Below are 26,091 nucleotides of genomic sequence, written 5' to 3' on the forward strand. Positions count from 1 at the left end.
TATTTTTTCAGATCCATCTTGATATAAAAAAAGAAAACAAGTTAAGCTTTGCATAAACAAAATCATTTTTTTGTTCTGCTTTCTCTCTTCGCCTGATGTAATCTAACCTGACAGGAGGAGAAGGTACATACTTTAGGCTTTGTAACAGCCATTATGTTCCTGACCACAATTCTGTGGCAAAAGGTAGAATACTGCTGGGAAACAAAAATAGTCTGCCGGATGACCACTGTGTCAACAAATCGGTGCAGATCTGCTCAGTGACCTGAATTACCAGTTGGTGATTTGGCACTTCTCATCTGAGTGCTTTTAAAGCACAAATAGATGCTAGGAGATGCAGCCAAACCATCTTTTTAAAAGATTGTTCTTTTTTTATTTCTTCTTTTATCCCTGTCTTGTCATCCCTGATAGCAGAATTTTTTTCCTTACCATTGCAGTTTGGCCTTTTGGCCTTGAACTGAAGCAGGAAGTAATATTTGACTGACATTTGTGGGTAGTTTCCCCCCCCCTCAAATATTCTATATGCAGTTTTGATGTAGCACTTTCCTCTTAAGAACTTCTCAGTACTTAGTCTCTTTGGCTGACTGGTGAGAACAAAAACCCGAAGGATTTTCACCTGTCAGTCATTTACAGATTTATATGAAAGTTCAAACAGTGTTGAGCTGAAGACTATTTTGCGGGAGTCAGGGTGCATGTGTGCAAACAGAGGATTCTGAATTAATTTAACATATCCCATACTTTATTGTGTTACAAATGTCATTCCACCTTGAACAAGTAATGTAATATCTGCTCTTTCGGTATTTCGTTTGCAAAATGGAAATACTCCACTACGGACCAAGAAATGAGAATATATTCAGAAATGAACAAGTGACTATGCTGCTGCTCTTGTGGCTTGTTGCATGCTTATGAATGAGCAAACACTGGGCCTTTAGACTCAGTCTGATGTCTTATTTTAGTGCCTGCTAGCCATTATAACTCAAAAGAAAGTTTTAAAATGCATGACTATCTTCTTCACCTGTTGATTTTTGTTTGTTTGCTTGCTTTCATTTACAATGTGAAGAGGGTTATATGAAACTGGATCATGGGAAAGATCTGTCTGTTCAACTCTATATAGATCCCATTAGGTAGAATAAAGCACCATTTCAGATGGCAGATGCTGAAGTGTGGGGCAAAGTGTGAGGACCAGATATTGGATGATAGAGCTGTGGGGTGCAGTGTGGCCTGCCTTGAGACCTTATCCATGCACTCACTCGTGCTAACTTACTGCCCTTGAGTGTGGGGGAATTGTTGGGCCATCACCGGTGCCAGAATACAAGTCTGGGTCAGCTTCTGTGTATGGAATGAGAGTGGTGCCATCTTGTATTTCACTTCAGGCTGCAGAATGTATTTGGACATCCCTGCATTGTTTCATCACTGAAGAGGACTCTCCTGCTTGTAAGCTTATTGCAGTTATCATATGTGAACTGATGATGTAAACCTATCCCACAGCACTGCATCACTACACTCATTACTGGGTACACATGCCAGACTTGAGAGCTGGCTAGTGATACTGAAATGCCTGGACTTAAGAGTTGTTTGTCATTTTTTATGCCAAGGGAAAAAAACCTCATCAATTCTTATTTGCATATGATGCATTATTCTTCCTTTTGCTGAACACTCAAAATGCTCAGTCCTGTTCAGCTATTAAATGTAAATGGTGTGGTTTTATGTTAGTTCCCAGAATATTTATTATGTATAGACAAAGCAAAGGAGCTTCCACATTCCTGGTCATATTACCCATCTTTTATTTTTAGCTTCAGATGATCCCATTGCTACTGGACTCATTTTTTCATGCACACTTCAGCATTTTTATTTCCACTTTCAAAATCATGAACGAAATGTGACATTTTTATTTTAGTTGAAGATTATTTGGGGCAGCTTTCAAGATCCAGAGAGAGTTGTTGCTTTGGGCCTGTACAGCTATACTAATAAATTGTTTTGTTACCTTTTCAATAGATTTCCAAAACTGTCTTGCCTATTATTTTCTATGATACTGCTGCTCCACGTGAGAAAGTGTGGCAGGATCTGACCTCTAAATAATCAATTTTTATTTTTTTACTTTTTAAAAAATTGTTTCAATTTTATTGTCATAATTGTTTTTGTGGAGAAAAAAACCATTCTGGATGATATCATCTCTGCAGTTTGTTTGAAGTTTATATGAACAGATTGGGTGAAATTCAGTGTCACACTCTTCCACTCATTCTGTCTGTGCAAACCAGAGGGAACAATCCCCCTCTATTCTCTCCTTCCTGTGCTGTTCTGAAGGTTCTTTCAACCTCTTTCAACCTCTTCAGAGCCAATTTCAGGGAGTGGAGAGGGGGAAAGCCCCTTTGCACAAGTGCAAGTCTTTTCGTAGGGCTTTTGTTGACATGACTGGATAAATTAATCCCGCCCTTAGATTATCCCTTTAAAGCACTGGTTATTCGTTGCACCTTTTTGCCTAACATCCATCTACCAGCTCATATGTGCAATATAAGGAGCTACTTTCACACCAGTGCAAGTAGATAAATAGGTACTGCTGCAGCAGGAAGGTAAACTGGCTTTCATCATGGTGTCCCGTTATGCCAGAAGCAGTTTAGTCATGCTGGCCACATGACCTGGAAAGCTGTCTGTGGACAAATGCTGGGTCCCTCGGCCTGAAAGCGGAGATGAGTACTGCACCCCAAAGTCACCTTTGACTGGACTTAACCGGCGTCTACGGGTCCTTTACATTTACCTACCTTACCATATTAGTGCAAATCAAACACATGTACAAAAGAGGTAAAGGGGTTGTGCTGGAAAGGTGAGGAGAGAGGTTAGTTTAAGCATACATGATGATCTTATGTCAGTATATTGACTAATCAGGAAAGAGACCTTCATAGCTCAGTGAAACTGTTGACTGAGTGTATGGCACTGAAGCAAGATGAGCACTGCACACCATAGTCGCCTTTGACTGGACTTAACCATCCAAGGGTCCTTTACCCCCCCCTTTTAACTTATAAGGAGCTAAGCAGAAAAAAATAAGCCTGTTGAGTTCAGTAAACTTAGGTACATAATTACTTGAAGCTATTAGTAGTACCCTAAGAATGGCTGCCAACCCTCCTTTGACTCATAGTTTTGGCACTTGTGACAGGACAACTATATGAATGAGTAACTCCATGCCTGAATCTGAATGACAACTATTCGGTAACATAACATCAGGACAAAGAAATTAGATAACATTGCTATAAATTGTTGTGATTTGAAGGTTTAATCTGAAATCAATCTAGAATTAAGCTTGTTGGTGTCTCTGGTATTTTCTTTCCCTTACATCACAGATGTTGGCTTATATTATGGATGCACGTTCTGCGCTATTTTATTGGTACTATTGCTGCAGGTTTGTCATGGCCTTTGGCTGCAGCAATAAAATGGTGAACTAGAATTGTGGAAAAAATTACAGCTTCAGAACCCTTTTTAAAATGTTTCTTCAGACTTGCCTGAGAGATACAGCAAGAACCCCAGAAGAGGAGAGCCCCTCCAGGATCATCAGGAAAATTACTGTTGTAGTTAGGGTTAGTTGATAAAGAAGAGCAAGAGGTGCATGCCATTTTTAAGGACTCCACTGATAATTGCATGGTGGTTCTATGTCTTGGTAGTGGAGGAAGCAGCTGAGACCTAATGAATGGAGAGATGAGAGAGAGAGAGAGAGAGAGAGAGAGAGAGAGAGAGAGAGAGAGAGAGAGAGAGAGAGAAATTGTGCACAGAAGCCATGCCCTGGATAGATAACTTATAATGCTTTTAGTCCATTGTATAATATCTATGAAGTATATATTTTTGGTCCCTTTTTAATATAGTATTTAATTTAACACTCCAGGCCCACCCCTCACACACACACATATATGTTGTGCAATAGCTAATTGAGATTGAGAGGGGAAGACAAAGCAAAGCACCCATTCTTTGATGCTTAGAATAAGTTTGTAACTGGGGCACAAATAAAACAACAACAGCTACAACTTTATTTAAAGGGTAAGTTTTATATATATATATATATATATATATATATATATATATATATATATATATACACACATACATATACATATACAAAATCAGAGGTCAGGGCAAAGAAGTGCATTGAACAGTCTACAACTACATGATGAAGCTTCATATTCTTCACTCCACTTGTTTTGTTTAAACATAGTTTCATAGGTGATTACCTGGGGGAGGACAGCTACACCATGAGATGCATACATGGCTTTCATGTTTGTGGGGATCATTATGGGCCAACCATGCAATGTAATACCTCTGTAAAATACTGCTTAATAATCCATATAATGTGATCCATGGGATTAAGAATCTTTATGTGATGATATAAAAAAAAACCACAGATCTGTTGCTACAGCAGGCATTGTTTTGCTGCTTCCCTAAGTGAGAGAAGGTTGCCTGAAGATTCTGAAATGACAGATTGAAGAATTATGTGGGTATATCACCAAGTGTTTTTAGTGGATAGCACAATGCACATTGCTTAGTGGACATTATTTGTCAGCCAGGAGTTGGGGCAAATGAAAGCTGTCATTTGTAAAAATAAATAAATAGTGAGAACAGGAAACCACCTAGTTATACCTAGTAAACTAATCTAATTATCTAACTGTTGACGTGTGTCCAGCAATAACTTGCATCCTTGCAGTGCACAGATTTGCCAGCTGGATCCTGTCAGTACATTTTGTGCTGCCAGATAAACTTGTTCTATGCCCTGATGTTCCAGTGATGGACGGGCTCTGCTCCAGGCAGAAGTTTACTGTTACTGTTATTTGTCTCTGGCTTAAGATGATCATTTTTGCTATGCAGCTAGCTAGGAGATGTAAGTAAGGTGGGGAGGTTTCAACAGCCATTTAAAATACTTGTAGAAAGGAAGTAGGAAATTTTGCTCTGAGAAATTCCGAAAAAAGAATTTATTATACCACTCAATGAAGGGTACTTAGAGGAAAAGAATGACAAAATGGTTGCCTATGCTGTTTCCAATGAAAAATTTGTATCAGTTTCCAAAACTGCTGTTTATATATTACTTTCCCCAAGACTCTGTTTAAATCCTGTATTTATTCAAATGCTTAGAACTGTCTACATTTTTTTGAAGTCTAAACTTCAAAAGTCTTCCAAATACCCATATCCTAGGAATCTCATTATATATGATTAGCTACTAAATCCTATGTGCTTTCTTCACATGCTCAGTACTCCTATCCTACACCTGTATTATTTCCTCATCCCCTGGTAGCTCCTATACATCTCAGAACCATTTTTGCACCCATATGAACATAAGAAGAGCCCTATCTGTCCATCATTCTATTCTCACAGTGGCAAACTGCATGCCTGTGGGAAACCCACGGACAGGACCTGAGCACAGCACACATCCCTTGTGCAATTCAAGAATTATTTTTTCTGTTACTGATCCCAGTAGGGTTGGGACTTGAAATTAAATGTAGTTGTAGAGAGACAAGAGGGACCAGCAAAAAACACATAGCAGCATATCCCCACTGCAGGGGTGGGCTGGTGTTACCCCATTCTTTGGGTGCAGAATGAGGTTGGTGACAATGATCACTGAGGGTGTGTTTTTTCTGCTCATTATTGTGCTCATCTTATTATGGTGGTGGAGGGCAGAGTGAGTGTTGTGTTGGGAGGTAAATCTGGACATATTAAAGGAGTCATTCAAGTTAAACACTACATGAAATTGTTAAGCGAAAGTTCAGAGAGGAAATTCACAGAATTTCACTTCAGAACACATTTATATGGGAGGAAGAAACATTCTTAACACTTTAGTGTTGAGATCTACATTTAGCCCCAACCTGAAGAAACCACCAGGTCATTCCCTTGCTGATAAAGTATCTGCTCACATGCTTACCAGGAGGCTAGACTGCCAACACACTCTTTTGAAAAAACTCTCTGGTGGACACCTGTCAATTGCGCTCACTGTGCCTGCCACTGCTGACACCCTCCCCCTTTGCTTTGAGCCATAAATTCACTGTCCCACTACTGTTTTGTGTGTGTATTTTTGCCCTGCATCTCCACTTTGTGTGTGTATGTTGCATGATATCTTCTCACTCATCAGCTTCCATTCTACCTCCCTCATTCCTATGTCATGCTCTGGCTCTGTAAGGCTTTGGGCAGGGCCAGCCCAAGTCCTTTTGGAGCCTCAGGTGAACCACAATATGTTCCCCCTGAGAGGGAAGAAGGGGTGAGTGAAGAGCTATATCAGGGACATGGATTGGAGCCTCATATTCACCAAGAGTCCACTGTACAGGTGGGGGGGCTGTTGAGGAGGCGATAGATCTGGCCTCCAAGAAACACACTGCAGCTGTTGCAGCAGCAGCAGCAATGGGTGATGCATTCCTTGGACACTGGATCTACTGCCCCTGTGGATCATTCCACCTGAGGCGATTGCCTCACCTAGCCACATGGGTGGGTTGGCTTTGGGGCTTCATTCCTTTGCTTTTTAAAAGCTGTTGCCGCCACAACCATATATATGGCTATGCAGTGACAAGCCTGCCATGCTGTGGGTATATGTGAGGTCACTCCTTCGTCCTTCATTTTTTACTCTACATGATCTCAAGCATGTGTACCATCAGAATGGGTGATGATGATCTTAGTTTTCATCCCTAATGGGTCATTCCCTATCCCCCCCCCCCCGCATTTCACATTGAGAAACTTTTTTTAAAAAATTAACTCTCTTCTTTGACCCAAGCAGAGAACTGAGTTTGAGCAACTAATTTCATCATGTTTCTGTTGTTCCAACACTCCATCACCGGTCCGTTCCATCCCATTTTCTGTGGATTTCTTGAAATGACACACAATAAGTCTACATTTGAATTGTAGGCTTTTTGTTTATACTTTCAATGTAGGATAACCATTTTTTAAACAAAGCAACCACATTTTCGAATGTTTTTCAGTGCGTTCATCCATAAAATACACATTTTGTACACATCTATTAATATAAAATGGACTGCAGCCCATAATCCAATGTGCAATCCAACCAAATGTTGTGTTCTCATCCACAAGCAAGCTCAAGAGCAATAGATTGGGTCAGAGCAGATTGCACCAAGCCTGAGAGCAGGCCCTGTTCAGAGGGGGAGGTAGCTGGGTATACCTGGCCTGGGCAGTGGTGGACCTTGAAGTCCCCAGATTCAACACCCCCTTGCCTCTCACCTTCCTGTCTACAACATAGTTGCTGCTTCCCCGAGGCTCTGCACCCAGTGCAACTGAACCAATTGCACTCTCCTAAATCTGCCTCGGTCCCTGGCCTTGGAGGGATAAGCCTGCTGTGTGGCCCCACTAGGGACCGGCTGCTTTTTTGTTTGAGTTCAGTAACTTTGTTCTAACAAGACTCCTGCCCTGGGCTCAGACAAGCTTTGCATGGGTCTGCTTGAGAGGCAGAGGAGGGGGAGGTTTAGATGGAACATGGAGATAAGAGTTGGTAGGTTGTGAATGAGGTTGCCATGTACATTGGTGAGCAGGCACTGGGGATGCAAGTGGGGTCAGGCTGTCAGTGGCAGATGTACTCCCAGTTTATGTTTCTTTTTTGTTTGGACAATACAAAACTACCTTTCTATGGTAAAATTATGCTAACGCCAGATTGTAATGAAGAATATAAATTACAAGAAAAATTAAAAACAACTGTTAAGGCTCTCATCCACCCAGAAAAACATGGTGCTCTGTGAGAACAGCAGCTGCCATAGTCAGACAATAGCACTGAAGCTACAAGAATTACAGACATCTTGGTAACAGGTTCAACTCTGCTGTGCTAGTATCCTTCATGATTTCCTCACAAAAGCTGGCAGTGTATTTCCCACCATTCTCCATGTAGATGGTCGGCTGAATTGGCCTATGCCAATCAAATGCTTTTATTTTTGGGTGCAGTCCAGTAAATGCCAAAAAGCATTATGAAAGGAGTTAATTTCCACTTGTTTTTCCCTGTGGCATCTCTTCTGTGTAATTAACTACGTAGGGCAATTCATTTTACATGTTCATGTTTTAGCGTTGTGGTGCTGTCACCCAAAATGCATGAGTCATGATGTGGAAAGTTGTGTGGGATCGTGTGTGGGATTTCTCTGTACTTCTGAATGTTTCTGTGTGTATGCAAAAAGTGCGCACAAAAATACAAGTTTCGCTTGAAAGATGCATGCAAAATGTAACAGGATGCAATGTCACACAAAGGATCTGTCATTGAATGGCAGTGAGACTGAAAGGAGGCCGAATTAGGTGCTCTGTGCAACACAGAGGTTGTGAATTTCATCCTTTGTGTCATGATTAGCATTGTCAGTACCCACTGAGTTTTGAATAAATAGATAGTTGAAGGGAATTTGGAAGGTTTTGCTTAGGCAAACCACTTTAGGATTTTTGAGAGATGGTAAAGCAATGTTGTTTCAATACTGGGTTCAGATGTTTAAGAATGTTGGCCACATCTTTAATTGTCATAGCAGTTCAGGTGAAACACCAGGAGAAACATGTGCAGGAATTTCAAGGGAAGACGATAGATATTATTTCTTAGGGAGATTTCAACCATCTCTAGCTATAATCAAGCTGGTAGGGTAGCTTCTGTCATTCATGCCCTGCTCAGACTAAACATTGCATTGTTTGTGATTTTTGTGTTGGGTCTATTAAAGGTATTACTGTGACTTTGCTATTTTGATATGTAAGAGGGTATATTCAGTAAGGCTATGTGAGGTGTACATTGCATGGATTGGCATTATTTTAAGTTCCGGGCCGTAATTTCTATATGAAAAGCAAGGGTGGGTGTGATAGTCCATAAGAAGAAGAAAAAACCTCTACAGTACAAAGCATCAGGTTCAACCATACAAAACCCAAATATATTTGGGGGCACAACTTAGCCTTACATCCTTTGGCAGGGAGGTGTTGAGGCAGTAAAATGATATATATATTTCTAACAATATGCACAAAGTGTTCCTTATTCCAGAAAAAAAACACCACTCTAAACTTTATTTGGGAATCATTTTCACCCTATTAATGATCTGAAATCTATAGTTTTTAATGTACATCAAAGTTGTTTGGTGTATCAAATTTGGTTAATGTTTGTTTTAATAATAATAATAATATAGAAATGACTTATAGACCCACTAAGATAGAATACATTTTTCTGCTGTAGAACAGGGTATTTCCACAATACCATGAAATATTATCACAAATGCTGCTCTCTTGAAGGGATGTGTGATCAGCAAGCTGACTCCTGTGCTCTGACTTGGTTGCTTAATTAGGCTTGACTTCCCTCTACCCTTTGTCCATTTTTCATTCTTTGTGTGAAATAGACAATCTACATCATATTCTGACCAAAATGGTCAATACCAACACATAGTGTAACCTGGATTTTCCTGAAACCTTAGAAGTACAAAGGCCTCAGTTGAAGAGTGATATTTAGATAGTATTATATGGTTGGAGAAGGAATGTGAATGTGAATAGTAAAGGGAATTGATTGGGATTCAGGTAATGATGATGCCTATCACATATATTTTCTAGGGGAAAGAGAGTGGTGCTCTGCTATCAGCCAGTGTTCCTTCTATATTTTGCACAAGTTAAAATAACTGTGATTCCCATTTTAAAAATACACATGCCATGTCTCTACACTGCATGTAAGAGAAGCATAGGGACAATGGACATGGTGTAGTTTACTAGCTGTTGGTTATTATTTTTTTGTGAGGAAAGCAATTGCTTTCCCCAGTCCTCTGGCTGGGAAGAGTTTTAAGTGACTGCTCTTTCCTGCCTTTTTAGCAAGACCATTAATCAGCAGGAATTAGCTTTCTGCAGAACCACAACTTTGACAGCTGGTTCACTATTATTTTCCATTCAGCAAGTTCTCATTCATTCATTCATGATTGGTACTCAGCCCGAGTCCCTTGGCATCCCTTGAGACCTTCGCCATGCCTACAGAATGGTAGTTTAGTATACAATGGAAGAGATGCATTGATGTTTTCCCTGTAGACCTACAGGCTTCTGGTTGGAGCCATAAGGAAATGAGAGAAAAAATTAGCCTGTGTGTTTGTGTGGCTGTGCTCCAGTAAATATTTTGATGCATCTGCTGCCAGCTCTGGTCTGAGGGAATCTACCTAGCATTTAAATTTTGATGGGGAGCTGTTTTGAATAATAAGAGTGCAGCCGGCTGTGAGTCAGTGCATGTGTGTGTTGACTGAAAGGGGGAGAAAAAAAATCTGAAAGCTTAACGCTTGCTGAACGCTCAGCTGCAGTGCTTTGCTTTTCCCTCCTCCTTTTTCTCCGAGTAGATATTCCAAACAGATTTTTTGGGGGGTGGTGGTGTTTCACTGGGAGGAGGGAGGGGAAGCATATTTTGTGTAGCCCCTCACCCAAGTAGCAGTTACAATGGGTGCTGTAATGGGCACGTTCTCTTCTCTGCAAACCAAACAAAGAAGACCCTCGAGAGGTAAGGATAATCTTTCCCCTTTTTTCCCTTTCTCATCTGTGTTTGCAAAGACTGGATTTTTGCACTGGGCATTTTAAAAAGAGCAAAGCGAAGCATGTGCCACTTGCAACTAACAGAGCTACACACTGATGGTTAGAGGCAAATTCGCGCTAAGGGGGGGAAATGACAGCGAAGGGTGTGCATGTGTGTGAGCTCGTCGTTTTGTGTTAGCGGTTGTAGAAGAGGGGAAAGTGGGTGGCTTCAGGGGTTGTGTTGGAAGCTGCTTTTTGAAATGTTGTAAACCTTTCACGCAGACGTGTGTGAGGAGGAGAACTCGGCAACCTGCTGTGTGCAGCACACTCGCGGAGGAAAACCTGTTTACTCCCGGTCCCATGCTGTGTTATTAATTCATTCATTTGCGGGCGGGGGGGGGGGCTAGCAAGGTGGCAAAACATTTTCCAGCAGCCTTTTGGGGTTGCTGAAAGAGAGACGTACGTACGTTAATTCCTTTAATCGTGTGTAAGCCATGCTGCCAGTGCATGTCTAATGCTCATCATTTGGAAAGGAAGAAGAAGGGGGATATATTTCCCTAAAGAGCGGAAGTGAGAGAAGAGAGGGGAGATAGCAAGCAGCATTTCAAAGATCTTTCATCTTCGTCTTCAATCCTTAAGTCGGCAAGACTTGCCATCTAGCATGCTAATATTCCAGGAAGTCTCCAGCGTCGAAAGTGGGTGGTTTGTTTGCTCTGTTTTCTCCGTAGGGTTAACTCAGCATCACAGGAAGGAAAGCCGAAAGTTGGAGGCACACCAGGGGGGTGGGGCTGAAGTACAGCGGCTTGTACGTGGAGTTGGAGAGGATCAGTCGGTGTGTGTGTGTGTGTGTGTGTGTGCCTCTGTGTGTTAAAACTTGAGGGTTCTCTTCCTTTCTGGAACCAGAACCAGCATTTACAATGTAAAAACTACATGTACTGGATCACAGCCTTTGAACAGCATCTCCTTCCAATAGTTTTGGGCAGATTTTTTTTTAAAATAACTTTTCCCCTTGTCTTCTCTGCAATCCAACTCATTCTGCCTTTCAAATAGCAATAAAGGAGAAGTGGGGAAATCAGATCCTAAATGCAAACAATTGGATGATTTATAAGGCAATTTATGTATATATATATATACTTATATGATACTTGGATATACATTTGATCAGTCAAATGCAATGGCTGTATCTAGCCCAAACATCTTCCCACAAAAGTCTTTTTGTAGATTATGACTGCAATATTGTTCTCAGGTTACCAAAATCCTGTAGATGTCAATGGGGTTTCAGTGGCTTATCTGTGTGCAGAATGACTATCTCGCCTCCATGAAAGTTATTTATTTGAGGGCTATAGCTATGGGTTAGACACACCAAACCACATATTCTGTCTTCGGAGTAAGTAGAAGCAGTCCATTGCATAGGGGAGCACTCTGAAGGCTTATTGAAGTAATTGTGCTTGTTGTATGATTATGAGGCTTTCCAAAAAGCCTAGTTAAAAACCTGCTAGCCATTTATATTCTATGCACAGAATACAGTTCTGATTTGCTCTAAAATCATCCTCTGTAATATTCAGATTGATTTGAAGTTCCAGGCTCTAGTTATTATTTACAATTTATTCCCCCTTAGTTTGTAACTCAGCTTGCTCCATCATTTTGCTGTACTTCGAAAAGCAATTTGACATTGCTTGTGGTCACTAATTATTTTTTTAAGTGACTTGTGGTAGTTAAGTGTCCTGTGGATATCTGTGGGTGGTGATCTTTCAACTCAAATAGTTTTTCAAGAGCAGTGCTTGAACAGTGCTAATGGAGGTGGTCACTTTTTTCTACTGATCATGACACAATTGATTCTAAAGCAGGTTGGAAGCATATTTGAGCTTCTCTGATTATTATTTTTACAGCTAGGACTGGAAAGAATTGGTTAGACCCTCCTGTGAATAGAGGAACACATTATCTTTTGATAATGTCAATTAGTAGAATTTATAACCCAATAAATGAAACCAGTTTCCTTAAGCTGTCCAAGTAAGTAGTCTCATCCTATTGCCTACAAACTGTAGCCACACACACTCTGGTTAAGTGTGAATGATGGATGCTTCTAACATAAACTACTTGGCAAACCACTAATATCATTCTATCTTAAAAATTACATAACCAATATAGTAATCACTTGTTTAATTAGTAATAACCATTTTGGCTATGAGTTCTAGAAGATCTGCTCCCTGCCTTGCTAGCCTCTTTCTACCTGGCCTGAGAGGGCAATGCCCTAACTGACTCCAGATACAAAAGAGGAAGCTGCTGAAAAGGCCACACACCTTCTTGACTGTGAGTCCTGGAAGACATGTTCCTTGCCTTGCTGGCCCTTTTTCCATTTGGCCTGGGAGGGCGAGGCACGGACTGACTGATTGACTGGTGCTGTGAGTTAAACCACAGAGCCTAGGACTTGCGGATCAGAAGGTCAGCGGTTCGAATCCACGTGACGGGGTGAGCTCCAGTTGCTCGTCCCTGCTCCTGCCAACCTAGCAGTTTGAAAGCACATCAAAGTGCAAGTAGATAAATAGGTACCGCTCTGGCGGGAAGGTAAACAGTCTTTCCGTGCGCTACTCTGGTTCACCAGAAGCAGCTTAGTCATGACCCGGAAGCTGTACACCGGCTCCCTCGGCCAGTAAAGCGAGATGGGCGCCGCAACCCCAGAATCGGTCATGACTGGACCTATGGTCAGGGGTCCCTTTACCTTTACCTTATGAAAGGTGAACCTGCTGAACGGTCTTGGGTTGGGGTATTGTATGGGGTTTTTCCTTGCTGTTGTTGATGTTAATTTTTTGTATTTTATTTTTAGAATTTTTTATTTATATGGAAATTGTTTAGTTTGGTTGTGTACTTTTTGATGTGTTGTATATCTTGTTTATGACTACTTTTGTTACATTTGTAATTGTAAATTGTAATTTTCATGTTGTAAGCTGCCTTGAGCATGGTTTTAGTGGAAAGGCGGGATACAAATAAGATGATGATGATGATGATGATGATGATGAACCGTATCAGTCACACTTGTCCGTGTGGCTGCTGCTGATTCAGATCATACCCACTGGTCTATGCAGAAGTATCAGTTTAGATTTGTGGCCAAATAACACAATACATTTATTTGATGCACAACTATTGCAAGTATATTTGTGGAGAAAGTCGTAGACCAAGGCTTGGGTCCAAAGAACAGAATGCTCAAGGGAGATTTGGCCTTTGATTTTTCTCCATAGCAGCTCCACCATGCTACATAATAGACAGTACTACTCTTGAACTTATCATCACCTCAAGGCAAGAGTCTGGTTGAAATGACTAAGCATTGCTCTTTCCCACTATTCTGTAATCCTGTGGGTGGTATTCAATGGCACTTTTGTGCTGGTGCAAGACTTAGGGGGTTGGGGGAACTTCCAGAACAGATTCAGCTGGCACATGGGGGAAGGAGAGGGGGAGATTGTTCCACTGCACAAGGAAAAATACAACTCTAAACTTCCTATTCTTTGAATAGCACATTGTGATCAAATAATGGTCTAGAACAGATCAGGGATGGGAAACCCATGGCATTATAGATGTTGTGGGACTTGAATGGCCATCAACCCCAGCCAGCGTAGCTAATGATCAGGGATGATGGGAACTGTAGTCTTGCACCATCTGGAGGACCACAGGTTCCCCATGCCAGCCTCAAAGACTGAAAAGTCACACTCTTTTAGGAGCTGATTCTGAGGCTAATGAATTAAATTCATTTGAGGGAGAAGCACAGCAGATTCCACTCCTGAACCATGCATATTGATTAGAACATCTGGAGAGAGTCTGTCATGTGTACAGCTGCTTGAATGGGGAGTCTTTAGAAATTCTAATAAACATGTATAGACTGGGGGCAGAGCCTGCAGCCAACATGCCTTTTTGCAGACATGTGTGTTCATTCCTGGAACGTATACATGAAAGGAGTTTATGAGTGCTGAAGAGTAAAGCGCTGGAACAGAAAGCTCTAATGGACTTTGCAGCAGTGGGGTGGAATCAGTTGGTTCAGCCCATACTAATTCTAGAGTGGATTTAGGTATCTCCATCCAACATTAACTGAAGATTACATAGGTACTTCTTGAATCTGTTGATTCTCTCTTTCACTTCCAGTCTTTGCTTTCATTTTAAAGACCAAAATTATTATTATTGCTCACCAAAGTTTAAATGCTTATCGTCTTTCAATGCTTTCCCCTCTATTTTTTTGTTTTCTTGGCAATCCTTATAACTATAAAAATAGCTAAGTTCTGGGCAGCACACACTGTGTTGAACCATTTATGAATACAGATTACTATGCTTCTGGCCAACTGAAAAACATATTCTTTGATTACTACCGTAGTTTTTTTTTGTAATTCAGTTTATTTGGATTTGTCACTATTTACAAAAAGCTACATGGATACAAATTTCAACAAACACCCCTACTCCCAAAGCATGGCATTTAAGTCCTTTCACATTCATACAAACCCTGTAACTTGCAACTAATGTTATGAATTGATTGTATTTATGTGTCAATCTGATCCACTCTAATTGATGGCTATCCGTGTCTGTACACACCAGGGAATTAATGGGTTACACAGATCCATTTTTTCTGTCTGCATTTTTGTCTACACATGAGCACTGTTTCAAGTCCACAATAGTTGGTAGTGTTTGATGGGATGCATTTGAACATGGGAAGCTGCCTTATACCAGGTCAGACCATTGATCCATCTAGTTCCGTATTATCTACACTGACTGGCAACAGCTCTCCAAAGTGTGTCTCCTACCTGGAAATGCAAGGGATTAAACCTGGGACCTCTTATATGCAAAGCAGATGCTCTTCCACTGAGTTGTCACCCTTCCCACTCTGTGTTGTTGTCCCCTCCCTTCAGTTAGTACTTCCTCGCACACACATCCTTGAGTTTCAGAAAACTGAGGTCCATGGTGGGCATGCATGCAGATATTTGTCATTGCCACATTTCTTTTGAGATACAAGTTTTCTGATATGCCAGATTTTCACAAAATGATGCGTTAAAAATAATGTAAAAGATGTGTGTCCTACCCAGTTCCTCCAGTAGTTCACCAAGGAGTACCTTCCCAGTGGAAGCAGTGGGTATGGTGATGGATGACACAGCTAAACCTCACCACACAGATAAAAAAAATACACCCATAATACACTTCAGTGTGTCCACAGGTAACATGCAATTTTCTGTTGGATTCCACCCCCTCCCTATGATTTTATCCATGGACTGGGAAGATTGAATTAAATGCAGACTGTCACTTGGATGGGAACAATGTCATGTGGATGATGCAAAAAAAACAACAAAAACCCATGCACACATGGGATGCATTGAATCTGTGTGCACACAGTGTGTACACAGCCCATAAACAGAGAAAGGATTCTAGTTTTCCAATAATTTTGTCACCCTTCTGATAAAATCCACATGCAATGTGTACTAAATCAGTTTTCTGTATCACAGTATTGCCCCTTCATTTTTACCTCCACTGAGAAATAGAAGGTGTCTAACTATCTCTCCAGGATTCAACAACACACAGTTTTGCCATTCACAGATTAATTATCTCTTTGCAGCTAATAAACCACATTATCCCATTCTCCATTTAACAAGATCCATCAGGGATTACGTAGAATATTATGTTCTGTCAAGGTTCCAAAACATAAGAAGAGCCTTGCTGGCATTCTATTTCCCACACTGGTTAATGGATGCCTATGGGAAGGCCACAAGTAGGAAATGAGCACAGCACACTCATCCTCTATCCACTTTCTTCATGCCATCCATAATTTTATATACCATATCCCCCACCCCTTAAACTAAATAACTGCAAGCGCTGTAAACTTTTACCACAGAGAAGTTGCACCACTCTTCCGGATAAGTCTGGAGTTTTGTTGTACCATTTTGAGGTCCTCAATAGCTTTTTTGATAAACAATGTTTGAAGTGTGGTTGAACTATAGATTTTTATATAGACATTACCATATAGACATTTTTTATATTCAATTCCTTTCCTAATGTTCAAATTCACCTATTTCACAGGTGCCATACACTCTGTCAACAGTTTCATTGAGCTATGAACATCTCTTTCCAGATAAAATCATCATGTATACTTAAACTAACCTCTCTCCTCACAATCTTTCCAGCACAACCCCTTTACCTCTTTTGCACATGTGTTTTGATTTGAACTAATATGGTAAGGTAGGTAAAGGTAAAGGACCCTTGGACGGTTAAGTCCAGTCAAAGGCAACTGGGGTGCAGCGCTCATCTCACTTCAGGCCAAGGGAGCTGGCGTTTGTCCACAGACAGCATTCCAGGTCATGTGGCCAGCATGACTAAACCGCTTCTGGTGCAACGGGACACCATGATGGAAGCCAGAGCACATGGAAACACCGTTTCCCTTCCTGCCACAGTAGTACCTATTTTTCTACTCACTCTGGTATGTTTTTGAACTGCTAGGCTTGCAGAAGCTGGGACAGGGCAATGGGAGCTCACCCCATTGCATGGATCCGAATTTCCAACCTTCCAATCAGCAAGTGCAAGAGGCTCAGTGGTTTAGAACACAGACACCCGCGTCCCTTTGCACTAATATGACACACTGTTTATTCATAATCCTACAGGAGATCTTCTTCAAGGAAGCACCTTCAAAATGCTTCCCAAACCTGTCCAACATTTCACCTAGTGTTGTTACCACATGATGGGTGGTGGTGCAGGGATGAGTGCACTAGTTATGCCTATCCCCATCACAGTTCTCATCACCTTCCAACTCATGAAGCACAAAGTCTTCTGTACTTTTGGAAGCTCCCCCTGCATTTTAGAACCCTGACTTTCTAGGGTTCCAAAACAGGTGGTGAGCCTCTGCAAGTCCAGTAGGCTTTGTTCCTGAGAAGTTTACCCTTCATGAGTTGGTGGAGGATGGTGTGGGGAGGGAGTACTAGTGCACTTATCTCCATTGACCACTTTTGGTTGGTAACTTAACACTTATAATGCCTGAAAAGTGCAAGAAATGTTGTACGTTCTAAAGCCTCTCTGACCATCAGCATTTATGAACCTTTGAACATTAACATAATCTAATACAATTTGGGTGTCTGTTGGCAGATATGTTTGCTGTTAAAATGTAGTCTTCAGAACTGATACTTTATTATGAGCTATTATTGTCAACCATGTTTGAATAGTTTACACACAAGTTCTAAATCAGTTCCACTTGTGGATCTCATGAATTATTGGGCAAGTAATATTAATGTCATATGTTCTCATGCTTATATGTCCTGATAGGTTGATGATACACTCCTTGAGCTCTGGGCAGGATTGCTCCAGTTTGTAGTGTAGCCACTGTAGTCCCTTCCACACCTCCCTTTTGCATGTAGTCTGAATGCATGAAGTGGAACGGGGATCAAGGAGTCTCTACAGCCAGCTGTGGGAGGGGGGCAATTTGAGAACTCTATGCAAACTGGTGCTGGACTGAAATGGCCTCCGTTTGTCACTCATATTCATGGTGGAGTAGTAATATTCTGAGAATAGTAGTAGTAAAGAAGAGGTGCTTGTTATATGCAGTTCCCTCTTGCCCCCCCCCTTTACTGTATTAAAAAGGCAGCTTTATTATTCTTGCTTTTAACGGTATAAAACTGCCACCAGTATTGCTATTTTCCCCTCCCCCAAAGCTTCTGGAATGACAGTTCACCGCTCTGCTTTCTAGAGAGGAAGTCATTCTACCTTCTGTGGTAGATAATGACAACCTCATAATGGTGAGGCAGGTCCTACTGTGTTAATATCCACATGAACAAATACTGGTGAAAAATGGATAAACCTCTTCCCCCAACCTCAACAGATGGCACAGGTTTAGATTTACATAATATTTTTGTTAAATGTTTCATTTTTCTACAATGGACTGATAAAGAAAATACTGATTTTATAGTTTTGCACATGTTGATTAGAACCATTGTGTTAAGTGGGGTGCTAAAAAGAATTGAAAAATTAAATTATTATTTTTTTTAAAAGCATCAATACAATTATGTCTTCATAAGTGTCATCACATGCTGCCTAATGTAATGAACTGTCAGAGTAACCAGGTTTCTTGTGTATATGCCAATTCCCTTTATGTTGCCGTAGTTGATGTTAGTGTATAAATGAATGTTGTGGTGTGTCAACTGTACATCCTAGATGTCTGATGTTATCACTCATCTGGGTAAATGTGCAGGCAGACGTGTGGAATGAGTAGGAAAAGACTGAAAAGACTGAAAGTTAATAATGCTCCTTTTCATTTCTATGACCACATTCCTTTTTTAAACTTCACCAAAGTGTCCATGTATGCTTGGCAGGACTTCTCTTTTTTGTTTGAAACGGTAGTCCTTTGTCTTCTATATGCACCTTCATGGATGGGTCCTGTGGAGATTGTCTAAGCTACCTTGAAGCCAAGACCACCCTGCTGCCACCACCTCTCAGTTCAACCTAACTGTTGAGCAAGAGGAATTCCCAAGAGTTATGGCTCAATTTTCAATCTGTGAGGGGTCAACAGCCTGCTATCTCTCCAGTTAGCTGGGTGAGTTCCATCTGTTTTCCCTTTAACCCTCCTCTAGGTCTAAGCATGATGGCTTAACAGTACATACCAGCATTCAGGAGAAAGATATTTCAATTCATACTGTCAGATCCTAGATTCCAATTTTTAAAAAATCAAACAAAAACAAACAAAACAAAAAAAACCCTATTGGGATTAGGGGTGGAGATATTAGGGGAAAACAAGTAGCATTGAAAAATAGAAAAGAAGCAGAACTATTTACTCTCTAAGTGACCTACGCTAAAGAAGAATATCAAATATACTTGTGAGGAGTGTTTTCCAACAGATGACAAATTTTCACAGGAAATAACTGCTATTTTTAACTTTGTGAAATCAGGAGAGGGGTTGACGGGGCAGCAGATCCTCCATCAGTATGACCATGAAAGCTTGAGCATACATGGAGGGGAGAATTTTTAACACTTGGGATGTACACGAAGAGACATAGGTCATTGGCACCTTTCAACAACCTAGGAAGGTGGAAGTAAAAGATAGGCAATGTTTCCTAGTTCTTATCTTCTCTTGAAAGACTAAGGGTGTGGTGAGTTTCCAGCCTATGTGCATGGAGGATGCTTGAAATCTGACAGGTAAGTTTGTAATTGTGGTAGGTAAATTTTGTGGCATTTTTCATTTTTAAACCATGATACATTTTAGTTTCAGGCCTTTCCCCACAGTTGCTATCTCCAAATGTCTGTGCGCTCATATATTCAGCTTCAAAATAATGTAAGTTGCCAATTTAAAAATAAATGTATGACTGTAGAAGTCTTCAGACTGGTAGCATAAACTAAGATGTAAAAATACCCAAATTCTGGGATGGAACCAAGCATGTCTATATTTACATGAAGCTAAGAGGAAATTCCAGTGAATACCGTTTCATTTTATGTCACAAAATCGTATCAGGCTTTTGAGTTTTTCAGAAGTCTTTATTCGGCAAGATCATAGAATCATAGAGAGGGAAGGGACCCCAAGGTTCACCTAGTCCAACCCCCTGCAGTGCTGGATTTCTCTCTACAGCTGTCCCTGGGTGGGCTCAAACCACCAACCTTCTGGTTAACAGCCAGACACACTTACCCACTGTGCCACAGTCTAGATGTTACACAGTGCAGGGGGAGGTGGAAAAATAAACAAAAACATACAAAAATTAGGTTGAATGTTGCAGCTATTAGGTCAGCTTATAAACTCAGTTCAATGATGGAGATTGTAGTTGATAAGTCTCCCCTAGGGGTTACAGATACAAAGTTGTACACCTAGAATTCTGGAATAGAGAAGCAACTGTTGTTTCCCATTTTTGAAAGCACAAAAGACTGGTGGTTATACAGGTCTGTCCCACTCCTTAAATAAAACATAAAGATTCCTGGCTAGGCAGAAAGCAGATGCAAAGAAAAACATGATAGTCTGCATATTAGCAAAACATTAATTTCGGTAGAAGAATCATTTGAATACAAATAGTGAGTATTACCTAGTGGCTTGGAGAGGATTTAACTCTCAAAATGCAAAGCCCATCTTTAGATGTTAGAAAATTATGTTGCTATAGTGCTTGTGCTTCTTCAAGGCTTCAAGGCACAAGCAAGTTATGCGCAAACCACACATTACCCAACTGTGGATTTTGAGCTTTTGCATATGGCGGAACACCTCTACCTTTGCTTTTTATGTACTCTTTTACTTATCAGCCATCTGACCATTGGATAATACAGACAGGTGATATAGGTAGCCTTAGGGCAGCAGGTTATCCAGTGCTGGCCCTGACTTGAGGGCCATTTCATATATTCAATTGAGCTTTAAAATAATGATAAAAAATAGTGTTGAAATTATGATTTAAGAATTGTGTCTCTATTGGTGGAAACTCACTTCCACAACAGTAGATCTACAACTGCCACTTCGCAAATTCAAGTATGCATCCTAAATATGTTCGCTAAGAGTGGCTGGGGAAACCTAGCCAGATGGGCAGGGTAATAACAATAACAATAATAATTGTTATTTGGTGCCATTGGAAGTTGGAGCTTTTCAGTCAACACTCTTCTATGTTCATGAATGCCATAAGTGTAAATCTATGTGGGAGCCACTGTGGCTACACAGAAAACTGTAAAAGTGACTTGAGACCACCAAAATGAGGTCCTATACTTTTGTTTGTGTGTTTGGTTGCTTGGTTGATTTTAAAAGAGTTTCAAATTTTATTGATGCATGGTGTATATTGCAGAGCAACCTTTCTAGTTTGCAGCTATGGCCACTGTTATTGAAGTGTCTGACATGTAAAATCATGTCTAGTCAGAGTGTGCAGGCAGTTATATGTGCATGCAAATGGAATTTGCTGACCAGATACACATCAACTAATATATTGTTGGTGAATGACTCTATGTGTGCCATGTTTGAAAAAACAAGTGTACCTTGGGGGGAAATCAGCCACTCTGCTTAGCAATGTCATTAGTTCAACATGAGCTTAAACAGAAACACTATTTCTTTCAACGGATGTTCATTTCTTCAAAGGATACTACTACAGCATTTGAGAAGCTGTTTCTCAAGAAGGGTTAAATAGTTTTGAGCTTTCTCTGTGAGATGACTGCAGGAATTATATCTGAGCGGCTGTGCTATCGTTTCTAATCACCTTCAACATGGATCAATGCATGCATATGGCTTACCCTAGCCCTCCAAGCGAAAATGCTGGCAAGCATAGGGCATTTTTCTGAAAGGAACAGTATCCAGGCGATTCCTGAGGCAACAATACTTGGTGTTGCTTCATTTGCATCTTTTCTTTAGCCAGTCCTGCCTCTTCAAGTCTTGTTATCTTCTGTTGATGATGAAAGCAACAAACCAGCAGTACCTACATGGTTAAAACTCATATGAATGGTTGACTGCTTTGTTTTCTAGTCTTGTTCTGTTATTAGTATTGCAATTCTTTTTTCAGTCATAATCAGCAGCAGTGAAGGTCAGCGTGTCTAGGTTCTATAATCTCTCAGTCATAATTGTCTTAATCCCAAACCAGAAAATCTGGGATGGAAAGTTGTGTTTGAGAACCCAACAGATCTAACACTCATACACCTGAACATGAATAATTGCAGAAAAGGGGGGCAGTGGAGTACAGGACCTTGCTGGGCCATTTGTTTTTTCCCTCCAACATTTATTTTACTTTTAATTTATGATATTCATATTGTTGCATGCCACCCCATTCTCCTAGTGGTGCAAGATTCCAGGGGTTCCTGGTGCTTACCTATGGTTCGTATTTCCTTTGGAATGAGATGCAGTAGAGACTGTGGTGTCTTTAAGATATATGGTTTATTTACACATTCATATGACCTGAGCCTACGAAGGAAGGGCTCACGGCATCAACACCCCAAAATGTTCTTGTTTCTCCCATAGCCACAGCCTTGGAGTACAGCAGAAATCAAGCATTGTTCTGTCTCTCACCTGAGAGTGTTTCCATGTGCTCACTGGCAGTTTGAGGTTCATGAGCTTGAAGCCAGTGAGTTGAGGCAGGGAGGCCCACCCATTTGTCGTCTGGCACAGAGCCACTCTTTGTTACCTTAATAAAAGTAAAGGTAAAGGATCCCTGGACAGTTAGGTCCAGTTGAATTTGATTATGGGGTGCAGCGCTCATCTCGCTTCAGGCTGAGAGAGCTGGCATTTGTAGCTTTTCAAGTCTTGTGGCCAGCATGACTAAACCACTTCTGGTGCAACAGAACACTGTGATAGAAGCCGGAGCACATGGAAACACTGTTTATCTCTCTACCACAGCGGTACCTATTTCTCTACTCGCTCTGGTATGCTTTTGAACTGCAAAGTTGGCGGCAGCTGGGACAAAGCAACAGGAGCTCACCCCATCACACAGATTCGAACTTCTGTCCGACCAGCAGCTCAAGCATCTCTTACTGTCAGAAAGTTCTTCCTGGTGTTTAGACAGAATTTCCTTTCTTTTACTTGAAGCCATTGGTTTAAGTTCTACCCTTCGGAACAGGGGAAAACAAGCTTGCTCTGTCTTCCATGCAGCAGCCCTTTAGATATTTGAAAGTGGCTGTCCTTTCAGTCTCCTATTTTCCAGGCTAAGCATATCCAGCTCTCTCAACTGTTCCTCATTAGGCTTGGTTTCCAGATCCTCGATCATCTTGGTTGCTCTCCTCTGCACACATTCCAGATTGTCAATAGCCTTCTTAAATTGTGATGCCTAGAACAGAATGTGTTTGTTTGGTATCAAAAATTTATTTAAACTCTATAAAGCTCATGTCACCTTTCTAGAAGGCTTTAAAATGATTGTGCAGCCATAGCTACCTTACCTTTCATTTCTTAAGTCTCATGTTCATGGCAGAAAATAACCCTCTATACTGTGGAGGGCCACTATTTGTCATCTCAGATAGCAGTGTCTTTTCTTGAGACATCAACCAAACTCTTCACGAGGGGATTGGGGTTTATAAAGCTGGCACATTTTTAATTAAAGGGCAAATATGCAGTAACAAACTTGGGTATGAGATATGCTATCTAATTAGAAAGAACACTGAAGTATAGAATAACTCTCTCTTGGTTTTTCTTTTTCTTGTGAGTGCATACTTTTTTAATCACCATTACCTGCAAGGGGCCAGATAACATTGCTCTAGAGATTGGATCCAGCCTAGAAGCTGGCAGTTGGTATATTCTTCAATGGCACTTTACCTCATTACTTATAAGGGCAGATGCTAAATTCATATAGGAAGCCTTGTGCTACTTTTGAGTTGCTACACAGGTGAAGAACACAAGTTTACCTGCATGGTCGTAGAGCACTTAGGTCAGTTAAAACTTTTAGAGCTCATATGCTGTTAAATCCTGAGTGATAGAATGATGTTGCTCAGGAAGTGACCTTTGAATGCGGTCCTACATTTGAGTGTGCTTGTGGGTGGGGTAATCTTCTACCCACAGATTAAAAATGAATTAAAAGCAATTCCTGGAGGAGTGCTATAGAGCTGAAGGATGGATTTGATAAAAGTACTGAAGGGTAAGATTGATGAAAGGAGAATTGGGAGCTATATTGGAAGCCCCCTGAATTGATCTGAAATTCAAACTCAAAGCCTTCTGCATTCATGTAATGTATTCAAGACAAGGGTAGTGCTGTCCAGTCATGATGCTCTTCCTCTGTTCCCCTCTAGTTGGGGTCCCCACTGTGGGAGGGGGACAAGTAAGAGTCCAGGGCACCCAGAATGTCAGCAGAGTTATTATGTATTGAAGACCTGGGACCAGATAAGATGAGAACAGGGTAGTGTGAATGACCACCGAACCGCTGGCCAGCCAGTTTGATAATGCCCTAGAGAGAGTGGGGCCAACAGGAAGGTTTTGTTGTTTAAAAGGCCATTGCCTTATTCTGCAGCCATTGGTTCCCATTGCATAGGGATGGTGAGAGCTGCCTCGAGTGGATGTGCCCTGAGCGAGATGAGGCAGGCAAGGCCGTATCCATTGGCCTGGATGTTTCAGGCGTGTGTGTGTCAAGGCGGGTTTATGGATCCAAAGATGCTGGGAAGTCTTTCCTAGATTATAGATTTATGAAATGCATCTTTGGGTGGAAGCATTGCATTTTAGGTAACATAAAATGGTGGGTGGCCTCTGTGGATAGGAGCTAAGCTTGACTCCTATTTGAGAGTGGCACTGCCACTGAAAAGCATTTGGGAAGCTGGAGGGTAGAGCTTGAAATGGTGATGCAGCTGGGTTAGGCCAGTGAGGAACCCTTTTAAGCCTCTGGGCCCTCATCTAGTGTACAGCCTCACTGACTCCTGGTGCTGTGCCTGATTGCACCCAAGGCCAGCTATGTTTTTTGGCACTTGAGGCAGAAATGCCCACAGGCATTTCTCCTTGGGACTAAAATGCAGTAATAATAAATTAAATAACTAACACATTAGCTGCCCTTTCACAGCACCCAAAACCAGTTTCCTGAGGGGGTTGCCTCACTCTGCCTAATGGTGGGCCTGGTTGTTTATATTGTAAAATTCCATGCCTTGGGGGGGCGGGAGGCAAGATATCATGTGGTGCTAATTTGTTTTAATGACAATGTATAAACAAGACTAATGGGACTTTATTATCTTGGAGGGATAAAGCAAGAAACTCTTTGGTAGGGTCTACATATAGCAGCATATTACATATTGTGCTAAAACGTGAGTGAAGTTCAAGATTACTGGACCAGGGTAAGCAAAGAGAATTCATCAACCAAGAGTCTCGAAGGCCTTGGGAATTACTCAAGTGCGGAGATTCTATTAAACACCCACACAAAGCAGTAGATTTGATTTCAGAATTGTACAAGTGTTTATTCCTGGATACATTACAATATGTATGTTAAACTGGTGAAGGCTTGGAAATGGAATTAAATACTGGGCATATGTATAGCAGAAACATGTGATCATTTGATATTGTTTTGAGCAGATGGTCTGTAACATCTGTGCAGATTTGACACGAATATGGAAAAAAAGGGCAATGAGGTTTTTTGGAAAGGATGTGGGGTATTTGGCACTGATATTAGGCAGAGTAAGGATAAACTGAAGCTTAAAGTAAACAGGACAATGGTGCTACTCCTGAGTAAAATGGCAGGTAAGGAATAAGGTTTCTTGGGTGAGCTTTCATTTCCCTTGAAAATTCAGTGTTTTCCTGGATGTGGGTATGAATCTGAAGCTCAGGTTTTAGCAAGTGACCAGGAACACCTTTGCACAGCTGAAAACTGGTGCCCTAAATCTGCTCATTCCTGAAGATGTCAGGTCTCGTTCTGGTGACACAAGCCTTAGTTACATCAGTTGAGTTATTTAACATGCAAAACATAGGGGTGCCTCTGAATAGGGTTCAGAAACTGCTATTGGTTCAGAACGCTGCAGCCAGACTTCTGACTGGGACCAATTGTAGGAAACCTGTGAGCTCTATGTTGCAACAGCTTAACTAGCTAACTGGTTCATTTCCAAGGTACAGTTCAAGGTGCTGCTTTTATATAAAACTCTGAACCCAGGTGGAGAACCTGTTGAGGGACTGCATGGCAATGGTGGGTGGGTCAGAAGCAAATGGTAGGCAGGGCCATAATCAAAGGTGGGTGGTGCCAGAGTAAAAAGTGAGCAGGCCACCTTGTTCTCCCTACCTCTCTCTCTGCTTTGTTTCACTCC

At 41.2% G+C, this 26,091-nt stretch overlaps 1 protein-coding gene across 8 annotated transcripts in view; it reads left to right on the forward strand.

The window, feature by feature from the left end:
* LOC309363121 (A-type potassium channel modulatory protein KCNIP1) overlaps positions 1-26,091 on the forward strand; it is a 552,464-nt gene that overhangs the window by 233,437 nt on the left and 292,936 nt on the right. Inside the window, exon 1 of one of the 8 annotated variants that reach the window (XM_081899205.1) lies at positions 10,030-10,435. The exons of 5 other annotated variants lie outside the window; for them this stretch is intronic. In XM_081899205.1, the coding sequence (XP_081755331.1) occupies positions 10,375-10,435 (61 nt within the window). In that variant the 5' untranslated portion in view covers positions 10,030-10,374. Of the gene's footprint in view, positions 1-10,029; positions 10,436-26,091 lie in introns of those variants that run through there. 2 more of the 8 variants (XM_081899212.1, XM_081899215.1) reach the window with 2 other exon arrangements.

This window comes from Podarcis melisellensis (assembly GCF_964234715.1).
Source record: "Podarcis melisellensis genome assembly, chromosome: 2".
Classification (NCBI taxonomy): Eukaryota; Metazoa; Chordata; class Lepidosauria; order Squamata; family Lacertidae; genus Podarcis; species Podarcis melisellensis.